This window comes from Hibiscus syriacus, unplaced genomic scaffold (assembly GCF_006381635.1).
Source record: "Hibiscus syriacus cultivar Baekdansim isolate YM2019G1 unplaced genomic scaffold, ASM638163v2 tig00110989_pilon, whole genome shotgun sequence".
NCBI classification, from domain to species: Eukaryota; Viridiplantae; Streptophyta; class Magnoliopsida; order Malvales; family Malvaceae; genus Hibiscus; species Hibiscus syriacus.
Window position 1 is genome coordinate 17,453 of NW_024062943.1, and position 20,912 is coordinate 38,364.

Sequence of the window (20,912 nt, forward strand, 5' to 3'; positions counted from 1 at the left end):
TAGTATTAAATAAATAAATAAATTATAACAAATTAGATACCAACTAAATCTAAAAGCTGTCTAAAAATCAATTATAACAAATTAGATACCAACTAAATCTAAAAGGTGTCTAAAAATCATCTATAACAAATCAGATACCAACTAATTATAGCTTCACATCTAAAAGGTGTATAAAAATCAACTATAACAAATCAAATACATAAAGCAAAAGGTGAATATAAGAGAAATTAACACTCAAAAAATTTACAATAGTAGATTGACAAAAAAATTAATTAGAAAGTTAGTCAAGCTATTATATCGAACACACTTAAGCGATCATTTGAGTACCTTTCGGTTAACTTTAAAAAAAAGGAGGGAATATCAATCAATACAGACCTATGAGTGATTTCTCCAATACAAAGAATATGTAAGCATGTCCGGAGAACTAATTTTGGAGAAGGTAAGAGAGACGATGAAACTTTTATACCCCAATATCTTTCTCAGTCGCACAAATTTTCTATGATCATATTTTACTAAGTTGTCACAATTATAATTGTATTTTATAGAAATATTAATTTATAATGTTGAAGGGCCCATAAATTTATCTTATTATCAAAATTATTAATTTAGATCTTAGGCTAAGTCGGGACCAAAACAATTATGGCTTTAAGGGTTACTTATGCCTATGTAGTAGACTTAATTTACCATTTTCGTTCCTATAATATTTTCGCATCAATTTAACCCTCGAAAGTTGTTTAGTTGCATCAATGTTTAAAATATTTACTATTGTTTAGGTTTTAAGTTAGAGTTTAAAGATTAATGTGTAGGGTTTATGATTTAAGGCTTTAAGTTAATTTTAGGGTCCATGTTTAGGATAATGTAATTAAACAACTTGGAGGGCTTAAATTATTGCAAAAATATCATAGGGACAAAAATGATAAATTGAGTCTATTACATGTATAGAAGTAACTCTTAAATAAAAAATTATTATTTTAGAGAGATTATTTGTAATACCCAAATATCAAGCCAGTGACTTTATTGAAAAGATTTAAAATTTAAAGACTCAATTATATAAATGATAAAAAGATAGGAAATGATTGGAATAGTGTTTATGACCAATTTGTATAAATGAATGAATATAGAGGGTATTTAGGTCCTTTAAGGAGAAATAAATTTAAAATTCATTCCTTATTAGGGATTTAGGAAGAAAAAGGGGAAAGTTAAACCATTAGGATTATCTCTTTTTTTCTTCCCCGTTCAAGGACCATCCTCATAGCCAAAGGTAAGATTTAATTTAACCAGATCTTCTTCTTGTTTTTGGGTTGTTGTTGGAACATTGAGTATTATGGAAGCTTAAGGAAGGGTTAAGTAAGATTAAAACTAGGAGATGGTTGAAATATTTGAGATTGAAGAAAATGTGCTTTTGAATGTATGTTAGGATATGAGTTTTTACTGATGTTTATTAGTATATTTGACTTGTGAAAGAAGTAAATAAGAGATTAGAAGCATGGGGTGGGATTAAGAACATGTTAGAAAAAGTGGTATGATTATTGGGTAGAATTGTTCTTTGGAAGTTTGAGATGTTATAAGAAGTTAAATAAGGGAAGTTAGCTAGGATAAGTAAAGAAGAGTTTAATGGTATTGGTGGGTGTAAATATAAGGAAATTTGATCAAATTTGGGTAAGATTCGGGTTGAAAAATGGAAAATCTGGGTTAGGGTATCGATACTGATAGAACAGTACCGATACTATAGGCTTAAAATTGGATAAATCAGCTAAGTAGTATCGATACTAATGTAAGTAGTATCGATACCAATAGGGGGTATCGATACTATGAAGAAGGTATCGATCCCATTGATAACAGAATGCAGAAATGGTATCGGTACCGTAATAGAGTATCGGTACCATAGTATAGTAGTATCGATACCATAATATAGAAGTATCGATACCATGGTATGAGTATCGATACTATTGAGCTAGAAATTTTAAGATAGACTGAGATTGTTATAGAAAATTTAATAATAGTATTTTTGAGTAATGTTTATGTATAAATGTTAGGGAATATACTAACAATTTATATTGTACATGTCTTTAATGGATGCTTAAGTAGATCGAAATCAAGTTCCCGAGTCAAGCAAAACGAAAGGCAAAGGCAAAGTAGCAAAGTAATCAGAATTACGTTTTGGTTATAATAGCGAGGCAAGCCAAGTGAGTCCATTTATTATGTACATATATGTGATGACAGTCATAGACGTATGATTGCTTAATATATGTATGGTGATTACCAAATGACACTTTGCGTGCAAAACTAAGAAATTCATAATAAGTTTATGAATTTCTGTATGGGCACTTTGTGTGCAAAATTAAGAAATTCATAATAAGTTTATGAATTTCCGTATGGGCACTTTGTGTGAAAAACTAAGAAATTTATAATAAGTTTATGAATTTCCATATTGGTAGTGGGTGTACAACCCACGTAAATTATAATAACTTTGTGAATTACCGTATTGGCATTACGTGTGCAAACTATAGAGTTTATAATGAATTGAAAAATCTAATTGATATTATAAATAATTATTAGAGTAGAAATTGTTCTAAAATAAAAGACTAAATGCCTAACTGTGCATTTGGCAGAAAGGTGCCAATAATGCAAGTTAGAAGAAATGTTAAAAGCCTTTAGGATAAAAGACTAATGCCTAACAGTGCATTTTGGCAAAAATGTGCCACTAATACAAGTTAGATGAAGAACAGTGCATAATTGGCATGAAATTATGACATAAATGAAAATGTATAACAGTGAATAATTGGCATGAAATGATGCCACATATAAAAATACATAGCGGTATATTAATGGTATATTAGGTGTCGCTCATTGATAATTAGAAAAGATAAAGGACCATTTGGAACTTTGGTGCAATATTTGTACAATACTTTCTCATTTAACGTACATAGGGCAAATAAAGAATAATTGGGAAAAATATATCGAATGATAGGTATGCTGGGACTACTAAGAATGATTTCGATGATTGTATGAAAGAAAAATATGGTTTAACCGAGAATGATTTATCTTATCCTTGTGGAGTATGTGATTTAATTCATCATTAAATAGTCACGAGATACTTATGTATAAATTACAGATTAATTACATATTATGTCTCACTAAGTATATACTAATGTGTGTTGATTTTACGCGTAGGTAACAACAAAGACTAGTCGGTACTGGGAGCAGGAGCAACTATCATCAATCTAAGGTTGACTCTCATCAGTAACAGTAGGACAATCATGTTAATTATGAAAAATTACTGACATGTAATCGAAATTAAGAAAAGTTGCTCTAGGATGTATTTAAAGTGATAACTTTGGTAATAGTTTTCAACAACTGTTTTATTGTTGTATAAAAATGTTTTTGGTTTTAAATTTCAAGACAAAATTTTACGGGTTTTCAAATGGGAAAATGCTTTAAAAATGATATGACATTTGTATCTCGTGTACGGAAAGATATACGGGAGATGGGTGTTACATTATTACTTTATCGAATTACTATACTATTTCTATACACATAATACAGTAAAACTTATATTATGCCACCCTGAGTTTTACAACAAAGAATGGTAAGAAAATTGCTCTATTTCACATCTGACCTTGCAGTTGCACCAGTAAACTCTGCATGCTATCTAGTTTCTGTCTCATTTCTTTAATATTCAAACGATGAATCGGATAATTCAGTAACGAAAGTAGCACACTTGGTCTTTGAACCCAAAATTACCTCCTCAAGCAAAACCACAGTTGAGAGCTGGTCTTCATTTATCATTTTTGATAATGGAGACTGTCCCAAACTTCCAGCACTGCCTCCTCATTTGAGCTTTATCCGATGAGAAAATCTTGTCGAAACCCTCAATCCCAATCAAAGGTTTGTGACATTGTCGCAGACAAATTTGTTGTCTTCAGCAACTAGAGACTGATTTTGAAGTGAAAAACTTTGCACACAGCCGGGGTTCTACGCAAGCTGCTAGAAAAATATAAAATGTACTGGATGCATCTTGAGTTTTACTTATACGAAATTTTAAAATGTTTATTCGAAGTACTATATATATATATATTGTATTCAGTGCAATGTCATCTTGGTCCCTTTTTTCTTTATTTATTAAAGTTAGTCTGGTTGGCCCGTCTAGCAATAAAGCTGCAGGGCACTAATCCCATATGGACAATAAACAGCACCCCGCATTCCAGAAAAAGTATAAATATCCGCAAATTAAACTCAGAGTAGCACGCAGCCATACAGTGAGCACAAAGCGAACTATTCTTTCGCCTTTTACTAAAGAATACCGTGTGCTCACTGCTCAAAGTGGCATACGCCTATTTTTGGAGGGTTTTTTCTTTGGAATAAGCCCTAAAATCTGAGTTTAAGAGTTTAACTTTTCGATATATATTGGTTTTTCAAGGCCTGTAATTTCAGTAAGAAAATTGAGTTTTTAAGAGATCACTTTTCTGTATTTCTATAGAAACATTGGTTGTTTCTTCAGCATGAGTAGAGTTGTGATCTATGTTTGGTTCTTCCCCAAGAAGAGGACTTGTTTGAGCAATCATGGAAATCAGTTTCGAAAGGTTGTGTATAGGCTCCTGTTGGATCCTACAAGTTAGAGCTGAAGGTACTGTCTCGAATGTTAATGGTGATTTATAAAAGAAAAAGCTCTACCTTTTTTGCTCCCTTAAAGTTGTATTTTCATAAAAGAATATGGTATTCAACTTGCTAACCCCGAGTTTTACTGACGAGCACAGTCCGTATTCAACTTGCTCCATCCACATGGAGGCGCTTGCCTGGCGATTCGACTAATCTGCCATTTAGCTCTTGATTCCAATGCACGATTGGCCTCGAGACATAATCAGTTGCTCTCTCTCACCCAATTCTCGAAAATCTTCCATTTAGCTCTTGATCAAATACCTCTTTATTTCGTTGGGTCCATAAACACCAAATAACCTACCCAAACATCATATATCTCAAGGAAAGTAATCTAGGTTCTATAGTGAGGGTCGAATTTGTCAAATATATAAATACTTTAATCTCAAATAAAGAATAAAGGTATTATAGAGAAGTAGAGATCGAACTACAGAGACTGAGGAAGTCTAAATAAATTGTTTATTTCGACTGAGTTTTAAATGCAAAAATAAAAATGGAGGGTTTACAAAATTATGAAAGTAATAAAATAATAAAAATAAATAAAATAAATTGAGAAAATAAATATAACTTTCCTTTCGTAATGTATGTTGATTACTGTTAGTATGGCTCAACAGCTCCAACTAATTTTTCTCAATAGTTAACCGAAATTTCAAAGTCTATCTATGAAATCCGATTTTTATTGGTCTAATCACGTCTATCATCGTTAGATCCAAAATAGCTTTAAGTTCTACAAAACTCCGACTCGAGTTATAGCATCTCATAGAGAATCGAACTCGATCTTGATCCCCTTAACGGATCGCCACTAAGTTTGTTAACAGGAAACTAAATTACAACTAACCGATCCGACTTTCAAACTTTAAGCAAAACAGACTTTAAATCAACGTGCACCTTTTGAGTTTAAGATATAATAACTTTTAAAAGAATGTTCGATTGTCACTCAAAGTTTTCTGAGAGTCGAAGAATACAATATAAAGGTATGAAGATCAAGACTCAATTCCCACAATTAGAATTGAGCTTCACAAAAACCTTCAACTAAGTGTAAGTTTAATTGAGCATGGATTGGATCATGCTTAAATTGTGAAAAGAAAATAATGAAAGAAAAAAAAGGAAAAAAAGTAGAAATGAAAGGAAAAACATAACTTACGTTCCAGTAGTGGATCAAATAGTAGATGTTCTCACTAAGCCTCTGTCAGCACCTTTCTTTGTTCGACTTAGAGAACAACTTAGGGTTGTTTCAACTGATGAGTTAAGATCGCTGGGTGTCAATAACGTGTTTCAACTTAGAGTTCTGTTGCAATTCTGTTATGTCGTTATGAGTTTAGTTATGATAGCTTGAATGTTGTTGAATAAGGAAGATAGACTGATTTTGAGGTTCTCTCTAGCTAGCTCCTGTAATCTTTCATGATCTAATTATAAAAATATGTCTCTTCTATTCAAACTCGACTCCAGAAATACTCCTACATCCTGTTAGTACATGCTCAGAGTTGCATATTAACATACTCGAATTCCAAACTCTACCTTAAAAATAACTTTACACCCAAATCAAGCTTGACTTGAGAAGTATATCTTCTCCGTCCGAATCAGATTCAACCTGAATTTTGAGATAAAGTCCTATTATAAATTGTGGACAAGCTTAAGGGAATTTTGGGTTACATTGAAGAAGATGTTGTCTCCACAGATTTTCATAGGTGACTGCAGGTAAGTTTCATGTAACGGCTTCTAGTTGCTCTACAGTTTATTTATATAAATTCCGAAAATTTTCTGAAATCGAACGTTGACGTAGGTCGAGCATATTCGATGCCATGGCCGGTATTGCTCGGAACGAGAACTTGGTGAAACTCGTTTCCTGGTATGACAACTAATGGGGTTAGAGGTAAAGAGGCATGCGTTCATTTTTATCTCCTTTTGAAGTCTGGCATTTTGGAATTCTGGTTATTTTGACAAAGCTTGTATTGTTTTGCAGTTCTCGTTGGACTGATTTGATCGTGCATATGGCATCCACCCGAGCATGTTGAAGTTGTGTTTGAAAGCAGCTGGCTGCTTGTTATTTGGAATAAAACCAAAGATTTGATCCATTTTTGAAGGTGTAGATGAACTATTTTACCAGTTTCATGGTATGAAGTAAACGGTGTCTATAATTATATTATCTATTATTGCTCCGTTTCCGCAACAAAACTAGAGGGGGTTTAATGCAAAACATCCAACGTCGCCTGAGAGATTCGAACTCTCGCGGGAAAATCCCATGTACTTAGCAGGCACACGCCTTAACCACTCGGCCAAAGCGACTCAGTTGCTTTTTGCGAAGAGAGCCAAATTGAATTCTTAATTGATTCAACCGATTTGAATTTTTACTAATTGAATCATCACATTGGATATCAATCAAACTTAACCACTCCACCCTAAGTAATTGATTTCCAAGATCTTCCCAAAACTCTTGTTCTTTTTATTCAGGTAAAATATGTTGCATTTTATTCTTTTAATTTAATTTTAGCCAAGTTTTTATTCTTTTAATTCGACATTTAAGAATGAAATTAAGGGGGGGAAAGCAAATTTTAATTTTGATTAGAACCCACATTTAATAAGATTTGTCCTTTTTAACTAGTGATTTCATCTTTTGTTTGTCTCATCCTGTGTATGGGAGATGTTTGATAGAATGCCTGAACCAATATGGAATTCTAAGTTCATTTGTGCAATGTAATTGTAGTGTGATCAAACTTGTTCATATGTTCGTCACATCATGGCTGCCATCATATATTGGTTAACAGATTAGTTACATATGTCAGCATTTCTCATCGAAATTTAGTTTGAAACTAAATAATAGTACGACTTTGCATGATCCAAGTGATATCAATGGTTAGAGCGATGATTGTTTTTCATAGTAATCCTGAGTTCGAGCATTAGTAACTACAAATTATTTGTTTTTTCGAACTTGCCGTTTACTTTTAGATGAAGTCGAAGCAAAGAGTCTGTATGATGCAGCTGAGAAAATTGGATTCACGAAGAAATTATGAACTTCCTCCAAGTGAGGATCAGTTCCTATTTCACCATGAAATATTCTGCTTTTACCAGCACCCTAAACATATTCTTACAACTCTCTGTATTTGACGATGAAACATGCCCGAAACTTTGGTTGTTTTTCTTACATTTTATGTTAGTATATTTTAACAGAATAAGACCAGAAAGCAAATGAAATGAAAGTTTGTATCTAATGATTTCACATGTATGATAGGAAACATGTGTCACGGGGATCATTATCCTATTTCTAAGAAACATGTATGGTAGGATGTGTACCATCGCTTATAAACTTCAGGAATTCCCTTTTCTTTTCGATGCGAGATAGATTCATATCTCGCATTTCATCTCTTCAAGACATGACATTCTCTCCACTCAATCTTATGATGTTCTGTCACAGATGTCCATCCATGGGATACATATGATAGGGATATTATTGCTTATAAATTATAAGATTTTCTTCTAAAAGATATGTATGATAAGATGTGCAATATTATCGTTTACAAGTTCTAAGATTTTCCTTTTCCTTTCCAACGTGGGATTTATCGCCCCCACCATCTTTTATCTAACGCTAATTTAGATATCGAGGTAGGCTGATTCCATATTTTCGAATAGTGCTATAGATATCCTGTAATTGTGTTAGAAGCGAATGCCTTTCAGCAATTGGAAAGTGCATAATCTGGGGCTGATGTGGCCATCAATATAGATCTAATAGTTTTTGTAAATTGTGATTTGTATTAGCTTAGATCTCATAGTTGTCTGTTGCACTTTTTTTGGTTGACAATATTGGAAACATTGGGGAGGCAGCATCACATGATCTTTGTCTGAATCTCTTGATTAAGAACTAATAAAGTAACCCTTTTACTGAAATTCATAACCTCGTGATCCAATGTATCAATCACTGCATACAATATAACAAAATCAAACACCCTCCTCTTGGCCCTGCAGGTGGAGGCTTTCATATATCCAATCCGGGGACCGGATCCGGGCCTCAACGGAATTCGTTTCTTAAGACAAGTGAATAAGCTATTTAAGTTTCGGGTTTGAAGAGATAGTATTTGATGCTGCATTATATTGAATAGTGATTAAGTTTCGGGTTTCAAGAGAGTTTTTGATGCTACATTATACTGAATAGTGATTAAGTTTAGGGTTTTAATTTTTTGATATTGTATTCGTATCACATGCGAAAGTATTCGATAGAAATCGAAATTGAAAAAGGAAGAAACGTTGAAAATGCATAAAGCAACGTTTAAGGTTCGCCATAAGAATAAATAGAAATTGATCCACCACCAATTATCACCGGTTAGATCATCAAGTACTCTAAAATATATTTGCCAAAAATGCATAAGCGGTCTATGTAATTTTGAAAAAAAAAATTATTGTGATTATCGTATTATTTTTTCTTTCAATGCGGCCATCTAACTCAAAAAATAAGTTCAATATGGCCCTTTAACCAATGTTTTTCGTCGTTAACCATTACGGTGTTGACGTGGTGATCCACGGTGATTGATAACGTAACAGATAAAATAACAAATGAGCTAAATTAATAACTCAAACATGATAGATAGATAGATTATCATGTCAGTACCGTAGATCGCCACATCAACACCGTAAACTGTCATTTTGATATTATAACGGTCAAACACCGAAAAATATTAATTATAGGGTCATTTAAATTTATTTTATGAATTAGAAATGTGACATTAAGAGAGAAAATAATACGTAAAGAATCCAAAATTGTAATCTGACAAAACTGTTAATGAAAATAGCCAAATTTCCATTAAAAGAATGAGAAGGGAATTATCATCAATTGTGCGGACTTCATCAACTGTCACCTTTCTTCTATAATCTCCCATTTTCCCAACCCTAAATTTTTCTGATCCTATTCATTCCATAATTACTCTCTTAATATTATCTTCCCATGGTGTCACGGACAAGACAAGAAGAATCTTTTCTAAAAGAATACATATTTTTTTGCACTCACTTTCTTACTTTTTTTTTCCTCCACCATAGAAATAATTAATAAAAAGAAGCAAAAATCTATGGCCGATGGGGTATTTTTCTGGTTTTTGTTTTCTTATGCAAACAGTGTGAATGTTTATCTCTAAGAAAATCCATTAAAGACACAAACTTTTCTTTCTAAACACCCTTATTTTTTCACCTTCATCTTTATCCTAATAATTCTCATAATGATTCTCTACTACTTTTAACTGCTATTAAGAATTATAAGTAGAATTTTCATGGATGTAAATATTGCCTTCTTCAAGCTTCTGTCTTTCTTCTTTTAGTTGTTTCTAAATTCTGCAGTTTTCTTTTTAACTTTGTTGGGTATTCACTGAAATCACGTGGGATCCGATAATTTTTTGGAGATTTTTTTGTGTGTGTTAAAATGCTGCCGTCTTACTTCCCTCTACAGTGGGAGAGCACCGGGGATCAATGATGGTGCGCGTCGCCGATTGATTGGGCGGCCTCCAATGGCCATTACGACCTGGTCATTGAACTCCTCCATCTCGACGCCAATCTCCTCATCAAGCTCACTTCCCTCCGCCGTATCCGCCGCCTCGAAACGGTGTGGGACGACGTCGCCAAATGCCGCTCTTTAGTCGCCAAAAGGCTTCTTCATGAGTGCGAGACCAAGAAAGGCACCAATACCTTGATAAGAGCCGGCTACGGAGGCTGATTTTTGGCACCGCCGCCTCGTCCGGTGACATGGATTTCGTCAAGCAACTGTTGGAGAGAGACCCTTTCCTTGTATTCGGAGAAGGAGAGTATGGGGTCACCGATATATTTTATGCAGCAGCCCGGAGCAGAAACGCCGAGCTCTTTACGATGCTGCTCGATTTCGCGGTGTCGTCGAGGGACAAAGAGGATGAATTGAGTGAAACTCGGTCGGTTTTTAAGTGGGAAATGATGAACAGAGCGGTTCACGCGGCGGCTAGAGGTGGCAGTTTGGAGATTTTAAGGAAGATTCTTGGGGATTCCGATGATGTTTTGGCCTATAGAGATGTGCAGGGTTCTACTATTTTGCATACTGCTTCCGGTAGAGGACAGGTTGAGGTAAGCAACTAAATCGTTTCTTTAATGTTCGAATATATCTGATCTAATGACGTAAATGAAATATAAAATTTCGATCACGTAATCTTTAATGATTAGAATTTAAATCAATATTTGATCTCTCGAATAAGGGTTCGTGTAAGTTGTTACATTTTCCGATCTCCATCGAGCTACGTCAAATTTCATCGTCTTTCATTGCAGGTAGTGAAGGATCTAGTAGCATCGTATGAGATCATAACCCCTACGGACAATCAAGGGAACACGACTCTGCATGTGGCGGCTTATCGCGGTTATTTAAAGGTCGTCGAGTTTCTTATTCAAGCGTCTCCGAGTTTGGCCTCTGCGCAGAACGATTACGGACATACTTTTCTTCATATGGCTGTTGCCGGTTTTAGAACCCCGGGATTTCGAAGAATCGACCGGCAGATCGAGTTAATGAAACGATTAGTATGCGACGAGGCTGTCGACATTCGGGATATCATCAATGTGAGGAACTCGGATGGAAGAACTGTATTGCATATGGCTTTAACCGAGAATGTTCAGTCGAGTCTGGTGGAACTACTCATGTCCGTGCCGTATATCGACGTCAATGTCCGCGATGCTGATGGCTTGACTCCATTAGATCTCCTCAAGAGAAGGCCTAATTCCGCATCCTCGGAAATTTTAATCAAAGAACTAATTGCAGCTGGAGGAATCTCTAACTGTCAAGACAATGTAGTGAGAAGTGCCATATTTTCTCATCTGAAAGAGCACGGTGTCCGTGCCAGTCCCGGAACGTCGTTTAGAGTCCCCGATGCAGAAATATTCTTGTACACCGGGTTCGAGAATGCATACGGTGCAGGTTGCGATCGAGAAAGCGTGGGACATAGTTCATGCCTGAGTGAACTAAGTGACTTGAAACTAAGTAATTCCTTCGATAATAAGAAGTCGAGCTCCATAAATCATACGGCGAGACGCCTGAAGAATCTTCTCCATTGGCCTAGGAAGAAGGTTAGAAAAGCTGCTAGCATGGAATCGGTGGACGACGATGACCCTTTGGAGGTCATAAGTACTAGTAGAAACTCGCCAGTCAATCATATTCCGCTTCGTGAAAAGTACACGAAATCTTCATCTCTTCTGAGCAATAAGACGATATTTTCACTACCAAGTGATCTTCCGAGCCGATCCAGCAGGAAGATATTCACTGCAGGGCTAACTCACGGAGTGATCCAGGCAGTAACCCCTTTAAAATCACCTCCGAGCCCTTTCTCGGTATCTTCTACCGATGAACAAAAGAGCATCCAGGACGCTCGACTTAAACAGTTGTTCAACGGTAAAAAGACACGAATGATCCCGAAGCAAACTTCGGTCGACAAGAGGCTGATGAACCAGTATTTCTGTTTCGGAACAGAAGGCCTGGTGACCATCGAAGATAATCGAACCCACACACGGCTGGATAGCAGCATCAAGAGTGCCACTTCTTTAGTTGCTTGACACAATGTACATCAATAAACATGCCTAGTTGTATAATATGTTCAAATTTGTTGAAACTGCATATTCCAAAAAACTAGACCATTTTGAAAATTCAACCTTTGACATCCCAAAATCTGTGAAAAGATTCAGATTTCAGTTACTAAAGAGAAATGGCAGCTTAAGAAAACAACTGTCCTCATTATCTTCCTCGAAAATTCAAAATTACTATTAATAGGTTACCAGATGAACAAGCACATGTCGCTTATATACAGCCTACTTCAGCAACTTCCCATTATATACTTTCATCTTAAAGACCCATACAGATTTATTCCGAAGGTTATCCGTTTTCGAGTCCGGTGTAAGGAGAAGTAAAATAATGGTGTCCAAAACCCAGGAAAGCGAACGAGACAAGGCCATCAACGAGTGGCTTCCGGTCACTTCCAACAGGGATGCTAAATGGTGGTATTCGACTTTCCACAATGTCACCGCCATGGTTGGAGCCGGTGTTCTTAGCCTTCCGTATGCCATGGCACAGCTTGGATGGTATGGAGTTTCAGAAAAGTTACATTGATCGATTTTACATTAGTATTTCATCGATCAGCTCGAGATTTAAGTCGATGTTGTTGAACTTTGATGAATTGCAGGGGTCCAGGGTTACTATACTGATTTTGTCATGGGTTGTGACATTGTATACCCTCTGGCAAATGGTGCAAATGCACGAGATGGTACCCGGTAGGCGGTTCGATAGGTACCATGAGCTAGGCCAGTATGCGTTCGGTGAAAAGCTCGGGCTATGGATAATAGTACCGCAGCAATTAACCGTAGACGTCAGTTCCGACATCGTCTACATGGTCACGGGAGGCCAGTCGTTGAAGAAGTTCCATGATCTCGTCTGCCCAAACTGCCCAAAAATCAGACAAACATATTTCATCATGATATTCGCTTCGGTCCACTTTGTTCTTTCCCATCTCCCAAACTTCAACTCCATATCCGGTGTCTCGCTGGCTGCTGCAGTCATGTCATTGAGGTAAACTGAATCACGCGGAAAATGAATGTCATTTTCGTAACGTTAAAGTTTCACCGATCAAATTGGTTTGATTCATGTTATTTTATGCAGTTACTCTACCATTGCTTGGGTCGCTTCGGTAGCAAAGGGTGCTCAACCGGACGTCGACTACTCGTACAAGGATCCGAGCACCTCCGGAAAAGTGTTTGAGTTCCTTGCTGGATTGGGAGAAATAGGATTTGCATATGCTGGTCATAATGTGGTTTTGGAGATCCAAGCAACAATGCCTTCAACTCTTGAAAAACCTTCAAAACACCCAATGTGGAGAGGTGTGATCGTTGCATATATAATAGTGGCGATGTGCTACTTCCCTGTTGCTTTTGTCGGTTTCTGGGCGTTCGGAAACTCCGTCAACGACAACATCCTCTTAACATTAGAGAAACCCATTTGGCTTATTGCTACAGCTAACATGTTCGTCGTCATCCATGTCGTTGGCAGCTATCAGGTACATAAGTACATGCACACATATACATATATACATTTTTATATCGATCATTTCGGATTCGGGTTATGACATTGCAGATATTCGCAATGCCAGTGTTTGATATGATAGAGAGCTTTTTGGTAAAGGAAATGCGTTTCAATCCTTGTTTAAGGCTCCGTTTAATTAGTCGGACATCATATGTTGGTAAATAATCCCATTCCCTCATGATCAAAATCTTGTTTTTTCTTCTTTCTAGTCCTGATGATGATGGTTTTGTTGCAGCATTCACAATGATCATAGCCATTTGCTTCCCATTCTTTGGAGGTCTTCTCAGTTTCTTTGGAGGATTTGCATTTGCTCCAACATCATATTTTGTATGCTTCTTCTTTTATCTTATAACCGGAAGGATCGAAATCGAGATCGATGTCTGGAAGTCACAAGTCTTTGTTTCTTGGTTTTGCAGCTTCCATGCATCATATGGCTCATCATCTGCAAACCCAAAAGATTCAGCTTGATTTGGTTCACAAACTGGGTAATCAAATAAGAAATGAAACAGAGCATTGGTTTAAGAACCTACAGAACATTGAATTGTTGTTTGGTTTTGAATGCAGATATGCATTGTTTTTGGCGTTCTGCTGATGCTTCTATCCCCCATCGGAGGTCTTAGATCGATTATCGTATCGGCAAAGGACTACAAATTCTTCTCCTGATTCCTTCCCAGCATTGTAAAACAGGCATATGGTAGAGTTTTTATTTTATCAGATCTTATTGTCCATAAGTTTTATTGTCAGATGAGAAGGTTTTTCTTATTCATTTTTCATGAAAATCCAATTAGTTTCAAACAAAACTTCACATTGTTCATAAGTTTTTATCGTCAGATAACAAGGTTCAGCTGCTATCGTTAGTGAACCACTGTTGAATATTTTGGTTTCCATTTCGTGTAATTGTCTACACTTCTTTTGAGCCTCAGAGACTCCATGGGTTGGATAGGTTTGGTTTTAGTCAAATTGGATGCGAGATTAATCAACTCAAGTAAATAAAAATTTATTCATATAGACTCCATTCAAGTATTCAATTTAAGGATACCTCTATTTGGGTAGGAATTTTTTTTTAAAAAAAATGAAGATAAAACAAACAGCTGCCCTAAGCTAGACTTCCCTTTGTCTGCGAGCAAGGACATCCCGATTGCAGGCAGTCGCAATAGCATCTGGGGATCCGGAAAGAACTGACATCCGAAAGCTGCAGGTCGAGCCAGTTTCGCCATGCCATCCGCAACAGAGTTATATTGTCGAGACAACCGGTTAAACGCTATTCTCCAATCCCTTTTGATCAGGTTCATCACATGTGGTACCAACAATGAACCACCCCACGCATCGCTTTTTTGGGTAGGAATTTAATTCAATTGAGTTTTAAAAAAATAGTAAAATTTATTAATGTAATTTTATCTAAAAATTCATATAATTTTTAAGTCGAATAGATTTATTAGAATTTTTATTATATTTGAATATAATAATTTATAATATTATGATATTGATTCGTTTCAATTTAAATGATTTTATCTAGCTATAGACAATAATATATACTTTTTCATATTTTTACATGTATAAATAAGATTTATAATTTTATTTAATAAATTAAAAATATTATTAAAATTATATAATATATTTATTTTATTTTTTAAAAATAAATATTTTTTAAAGAAGTGATTTTGAGAAGAAAAAAAGTAAGTATGATAATATAAAGGAGATAAAGAAATTGATAAAAGAAGAAGTTACAAAGAATTATTGTTGATGGACTATATTAAATAAAATACAAAACTAAAGGACAAAATTGTAAAAAAGTTACAATAAAAAGAAATTTTGAAGCTACTATAATTGAGGAACATTTGATTCAGAATTGATCAAAATAGACTTAAAACAAAGTAGGAATTAAAGAAAAAAGAAAACAGGATCGAATAACAAACAACCAAATTATCAAATATAAACTCAAACTCCACATTCGAATAAAAATTTTGAGTTGACTAAATTTTTGTAAAAAAACAATTTTAGAAATGAACACTAAATTAAAATTTTGGGAAATTTTGAAAGGTTTAATATGATTTGTTTTAGGATTTGCCAAATATTTAGGAAAAAAAAAGTAAACCTTAATGAGAGGCCATCCAAAACCTTCATGAGGGACTTTAACTAAAAATATTGAAAAACTTTGAACATATGAATTTTTAAAAAGGATTAAAATAAACAGAAAAGCAATAAGTAGGCTATCCAAAAGCTGAATATACTAGGCAGGCAGCAGAACAACATAGAAAGAACTATTATCATCTAAATCCATATAGTTTCCCAGTTTACACTACTAACAAACTAGAAGTGCAAAATCCAAGTGACATAAACCCATTAAACAAAGGAACTCAATCTATTGATCCCTTCCCTGGGCTGGCTTTTTGGAATTATTAATACGACGAACCTTTACAAAAGCTTTCGACAAGTCCTGAAACAAACAAGCGATTTGTTTTAACAGATTGACTACTAAATGATGTTTTGCATTTGCAGAAAAATGCTACAGAAAGCAATTAAGGAAGGGAAACAGAGTGAAAATAAAAAGAGGATATTGGTTGTTCCTCTCAAATGAACCATTTCAAGAATCATGTATAGGCTATGGGAAATTAACTTATGAAGTTCATTTCTACACCAATAAAGGAAGAGAGACCCTCTGAAGATTAAAAAAGAAGAAGAGGATATTAAGTACTCTTCTCAATTTTAAACGAACCATTTCAAGATTGATCTCTAGATTCTAGACTAGGAGTGAGCAAAATTCGATTCAAGTTGAAAAAATCGAATTAACACATAAAGTTCATTTCAACAGTCCCAAGGGTGAAATGCGACCAATATATGATTATTTTCTTTTCAAACACGGTGAGTAGAATAGAGCAAGTCCAGCGGTATGACCCTAATTTTACTTTCAGGTACTTCATCTGAAATATGTTATGCTTAGGACTGCAAATGAGATGAGAAAGATCGTGAGCTACTCAAGATCGACTCGGTTAAAGTTCGATAAACACTCGACTGGAATAGAATCGAGTCGAGCTCGAAGCTTGATATGTATTCTATTGGAATGGACTCAACTCAAGTTCTTAACAAACAGAAATGAACTACTAGATATTCGAATCAAGATTTTATTTTTTTAAAAATAAATTATTAATAATATTAATATTTATGTGTTGATTTTTTTTAAATACAGTATAAGGTTTTCATGTATTTAATGTTCGAGTTCGAGTTTGAGGCTTCAGTCAAGTTAAGTTTAAGATTTTTTTCATTTCGAGCTTTTACGAGTTTCAATTCATGATTTTGAATTCAAATCGAGCTTGAAAATTTTAGACTCGCGAGTTTTCAAGTAGAGTCAAGTTCAATTTCAGAGTTTTCGAGTCGAATCGAACTCAACAATACTCGAACTGGACTCAGCTCGTTTACATCCCTAGCTATGTTCGACAAAATGCTTGCTAAAACAGCTAATCAAAATCTAGACATGTCCTCAGCCATATTCGAAGTCAGGTTAGAATTCTATGGCCTACTATTGTCAAACATGAATGATTTTCCAAAATGTTATTGTTATAACTCTGGAGTCAAATGCTAGATGGTACACCTCCGGAGCCAAATATTTTCCCCTCCAGCCGGTCATTAACTTTTGACAAGACTATCGACAGAAACAAGAAATCTGATAAGACCCAAATCAACTAATTGGCGGCCGCATTCAATTTGTCGGCCTACGAACAACAATCATAATTACAACACACATAAAGGTTCAATATATAAATATCTATGGTAGGAAGGAGAGAATCTTCTTCTTCTTCCTTTTCACAAACTCTCTCTAAGACCTCTCCCTCTTCACATTTTTCATTACATACATGACCAACCAATGGTCGCTAAATCACCGACCGCGAATCTCCACTCAAACCAAAAAAATTGAACCGCAAATGACAGACACAACAACCCATTTGTTTTCATCGACAGTTATCAAGAGGTGTAACCCCACAAAACCGAGGGGATTGAAGAAGAGGAGCATTTGTCAGATATTAAATGGAGAAGCTAAACCTGACTACATGCGGTTATCCATGACCTAAACAGCTCTTGTAAAATATTGACATCGAAAGATTAAGTGTTCATCATTCATCATTGTAGATCAAAGGATACAAATTTACCTCAATTGGCTCCTTCTGGGCTGTCTTTGAAGTCCAAATATTTTCCAAATTGTAATACACTCTTGCCTTCTCGTCCAGAGCATGAACTATCACTCTACCTAAACAAAGCAACATTTCAGAAAAATAAATCATCAAGTGTACAATATAAAGAATTGGAATATTGGATACAGTTATTCCAGAATATTTTCCTAGAACTAAAACTGTTAACCCCAAGGAAAATCATCAACGAGATCGATTCCTTCAAAGCAGCTAAATGCATAAACAAATGAAACATTTTGATTTTTTCATGAAAATCATCATCATCAACAGTATCTTCGTTATTTTAACGAAATTACTAAGAAACAACAAACTTGGAGTTGAAAAAAGAGGGAATGCAGCACGAACCAGAGTCTATGACAATCCATTTTCCCGTCTCTTGGCCTTGCACACTGGGTAATACCATCCTCTTAGCTCCTTTTTGCTTCTGCTTAACCTGTTCCAGCAAATAGATATAAGAATAATCGTATTGAAGATCGAAAAAAGTTGGAAACCAAAAGAAAACCACAAAATCGTACCTTGTAGATTAGGGCTTGGGCGATGTTCTTGACGTGCCACGGGGACCTCCCGGTGGCAATCACCATGAAATCGGCCCAATCGCATTGGTTCCCGACCGGAACCACCGACACGTCATCTGCTCTGACGTCGCTTAGAACCTTCTCCACCTCTTGCAGGCTCAGCAACTCCTTGCTTATTCTTTCCGCAGTGGATGAAGAAAAGGACTGATTTAATCCTGAAAACCCTAGCTTCCACAACCCATTTTTGAGAGAGGACGAAGATAACGATGTTGCAGATGGGTGCAGATATCGGGATCTTAAAGTCGCCCACATCAGATTGCAACTCCTGAAACTTTTTGAACTGACAATCGCCGCTTCCTCGAGCTAATGCCTTCAGGCTTTCTGCCAAGTTTGAGGGGGATTTTAATATTTGAGTAAATTATACCGGTGATCCTTTATCTTTTACTTTTTTTTTTAATAATTCTGATTTTATTATCCAAATCAAGGTTTAGTTACAACCAATCTACCAATCTACAATGAAAGAATGAAACCGCCTATAAAATGATTGGTTAGACAATACCCCAATCATTACAAAGCATTAAATTAGTACTATCAAGTCTATTAATATTAGTTCCCCTAAGACGGATTCCAACAACGTATTTAACATCTTTGAGCAAGCAATCGATCGTTCTACTCCGTCCTTAGAATATTCTCTGGTTTCTTTCCTGCCATAGAGAGTAGATAAAAACATTCCAATAAAGTTTCAAAATGGTGGTAATTAGAGACTTCACTTTCCATGATGAACATGCCTTTGAAACCAATTCTTCCCATGAGAAGGAATTGGTATTCATCTCATTAAGTTTCAAAATTGTATACCATAGTTTCACTGCCAGAGAACATATTTTTGACTTATCTTATTTTCATCATTGATTTAAAAATAATTGTGTTTTGTCGCTTTTTATTAGGTAAACTATGCGGATAGTCCCCTATGTTAAGAGTCTGATTGATTTTGGTCACCAATTTAAAAATTAAGGGGAAATGTTCTTTAATGTTATTGATTCACTCGATTTTAGTCCATCAACCATTAATTTTTGTTAACCCCTTTTTTCTAAATCCCTTTTGTTTAAGTCCCTAACATGGCTAAGAGACTAAAATGAATCGATAATGTTATGGACTAAGACCGAACGGATCGATAACATTAGGGATTATTCCCCCTTAATTTTTAAATTGGTGACCAAAGTTGGTCAGACCGAAAAACACAGGGGACTATATGTATAGTTTACCTCTTTTTATTTTAGGTAAAATATATAAATAGTCACTTTGGTCTGAGTTTTATAAACTTCTTCTCATTAAATTCAAAAAACATAAGATTTGGTCACTTTCTTTTTGTTTTGATTAGGATGTGGTCACTAAATGTTAACGGTCCTTAAACCTTTAACTGTTTGTTAACGTGACACAGTAAATATATAAAATTATAATCACATCATTTCCACATAGATAATGTGTGAATTAAGTTTTGGTCACTTTCTTTTCATATTTGTATATTTTTGTCACTTTCTTTTCATATTTGTATATTTTTTGTCATTTTCTTTATTGTTTTATTAAGCTTTTGTCACGTTATCATTTTATTAAGTTTTTGTCACTTGGACGTTGAATATCATTAGTCTGATGATGTGACCCATTAGTAAAATAATTTAATTTTAATTTAACCCCTAAATTTTAGAATAAATATTGATTATGGGTTTTTTTTGTAAATTTTATAAAACTCAAACAAAAGTGATTATTTCTCTAGTTTACCCTTTTATTTTTAATCAATTTGTAAATGTTTAATTATAAAATAAGTGTCCAAACTATACAATTTTTCTCATATAGGTGCCCAAACTTTTTTTTATTTATACAAGTGTATAATCTTACAATCGTTACCACTTTATGTGTCTAAGCCATAATGGTCGTTAAATGACATGTGTCTTTTGTAGAATTTAAAAAATATATTTTAAGAATAAAAATATTTTTTAAAAAATATTTAAAAATAATTTCCCCCAACCCCACCTACCCACGCGCCCGCTTCCCCAATCCACCCACGCATCATCCCCCTTCTCCCATTTTCCTATCGAAAAATAAACTGCAACAAGAGCAGCATCGGTGTTATTCCCCTTCTAATCCCCGCGTATGAACCCCCATCATCGCATATAAAACATCGACAAGTAAAGTTTTCAATTTGATTGAGATTAATTAGGGGTTTAGGGTTTTGATTTGAGGATTTGGGTATAAAGATTTAGGATTTCGACAACAACGTTGGGGTTTTCAGGTGGTTGGTCATCGGTTAAATGACCGACGACTAGAGACGTGTTCGGGAGTAGGCTCGATCGATGGTAACATCGGCTAAAGCGGTAGTCGACGTGGGTTATAAGATTAAAATTAAGATTTTTAAAGTTTGAGTTAAAAAGTTGAAAATTTTGGGCTTTTTAAAAAAAATATTTTAAGTTTTTATTTTAAATGAAATTTTCAAACTTATCAGAACAT

The 20,912-nt window shown here is 35.0% G+C and overlaps 2 protein-coding genes, 2 non-coding genes and 1 pseudogene across 4 annotated transcripts; 3 read left to right on the plus strand and 2 right to left on the minus strand.

The window, feature by feature from the left end:
- Positions 1 to 4,250: 4,250 nt before the first annotated feature.
- Positions 4,251 to 4,365, plus strand: LOC120149198. The gene has a single exon (XR_005518443.1). It is a non-coding gene; the product is annotated as a U5 spliceosomal RNA (small nuclear RNA).
- Positions 4,366 to 5,533: 1,168 nt separating this feature from the next.
- Positions 5,534 to 18,791, minus strand: LOC120149191 (protein Iojap-related, mitochondrial-like). Its single transcript, XM_039162072.1, has 5 exons — positions 18,411 to 18,791; positions 18,241 to 18,328; positions 17,857 to 17,954; positions 16,015 to 16,148; positions 5,534 to 5,544 (listed from the first exon to the last, which is right to left on the minus strand). Exons 1-4 carry the CDS (start codon positions 18,720 to 18,722, stop codon positions 16,074 to 16,076), a joined length of 573 nt encoding a protein of 190 aa, XP_039018003.1. The 5' UTR covers positions 18,723 to 18,791; the 3' UTR covers positions 5,534 to 5,544; positions 16,015 to 16,073.
- Positions 6,861 to 6,942, minus strand: TRNAS-GCU. Its single transcript has one exon. It is a non-coding gene; the product is annotated as a tRNA-Ser (tRNA).
- LOC120149189 (protein phosphatase 1 regulatory subunit 12A-like) lies at positions 10,064 to 12,247 on the plus strand. Its single transcript, XM_039162070.1, has 2 exons — positions 10,064 to 10,725; positions 10,924 to 12,247. Exons 1-2 carry the CDS (start codon positions 10,378 to 10,380, stop codon positions 12,193 to 12,195), a joined length of 1,620 nt encoding a protein of 539 aa, XP_039018001.1. The 5' UTR covers positions 10,064 to 10,377; the 3' UTR covers positions 12,196 to 12,247.
- On the plus strand, positions 12,491 to 14,391 carry LOC120149190 (annotated as a pseudogene).
- Positions 18,792 to 20,912: the final 2,121 nt, after the last annotated feature.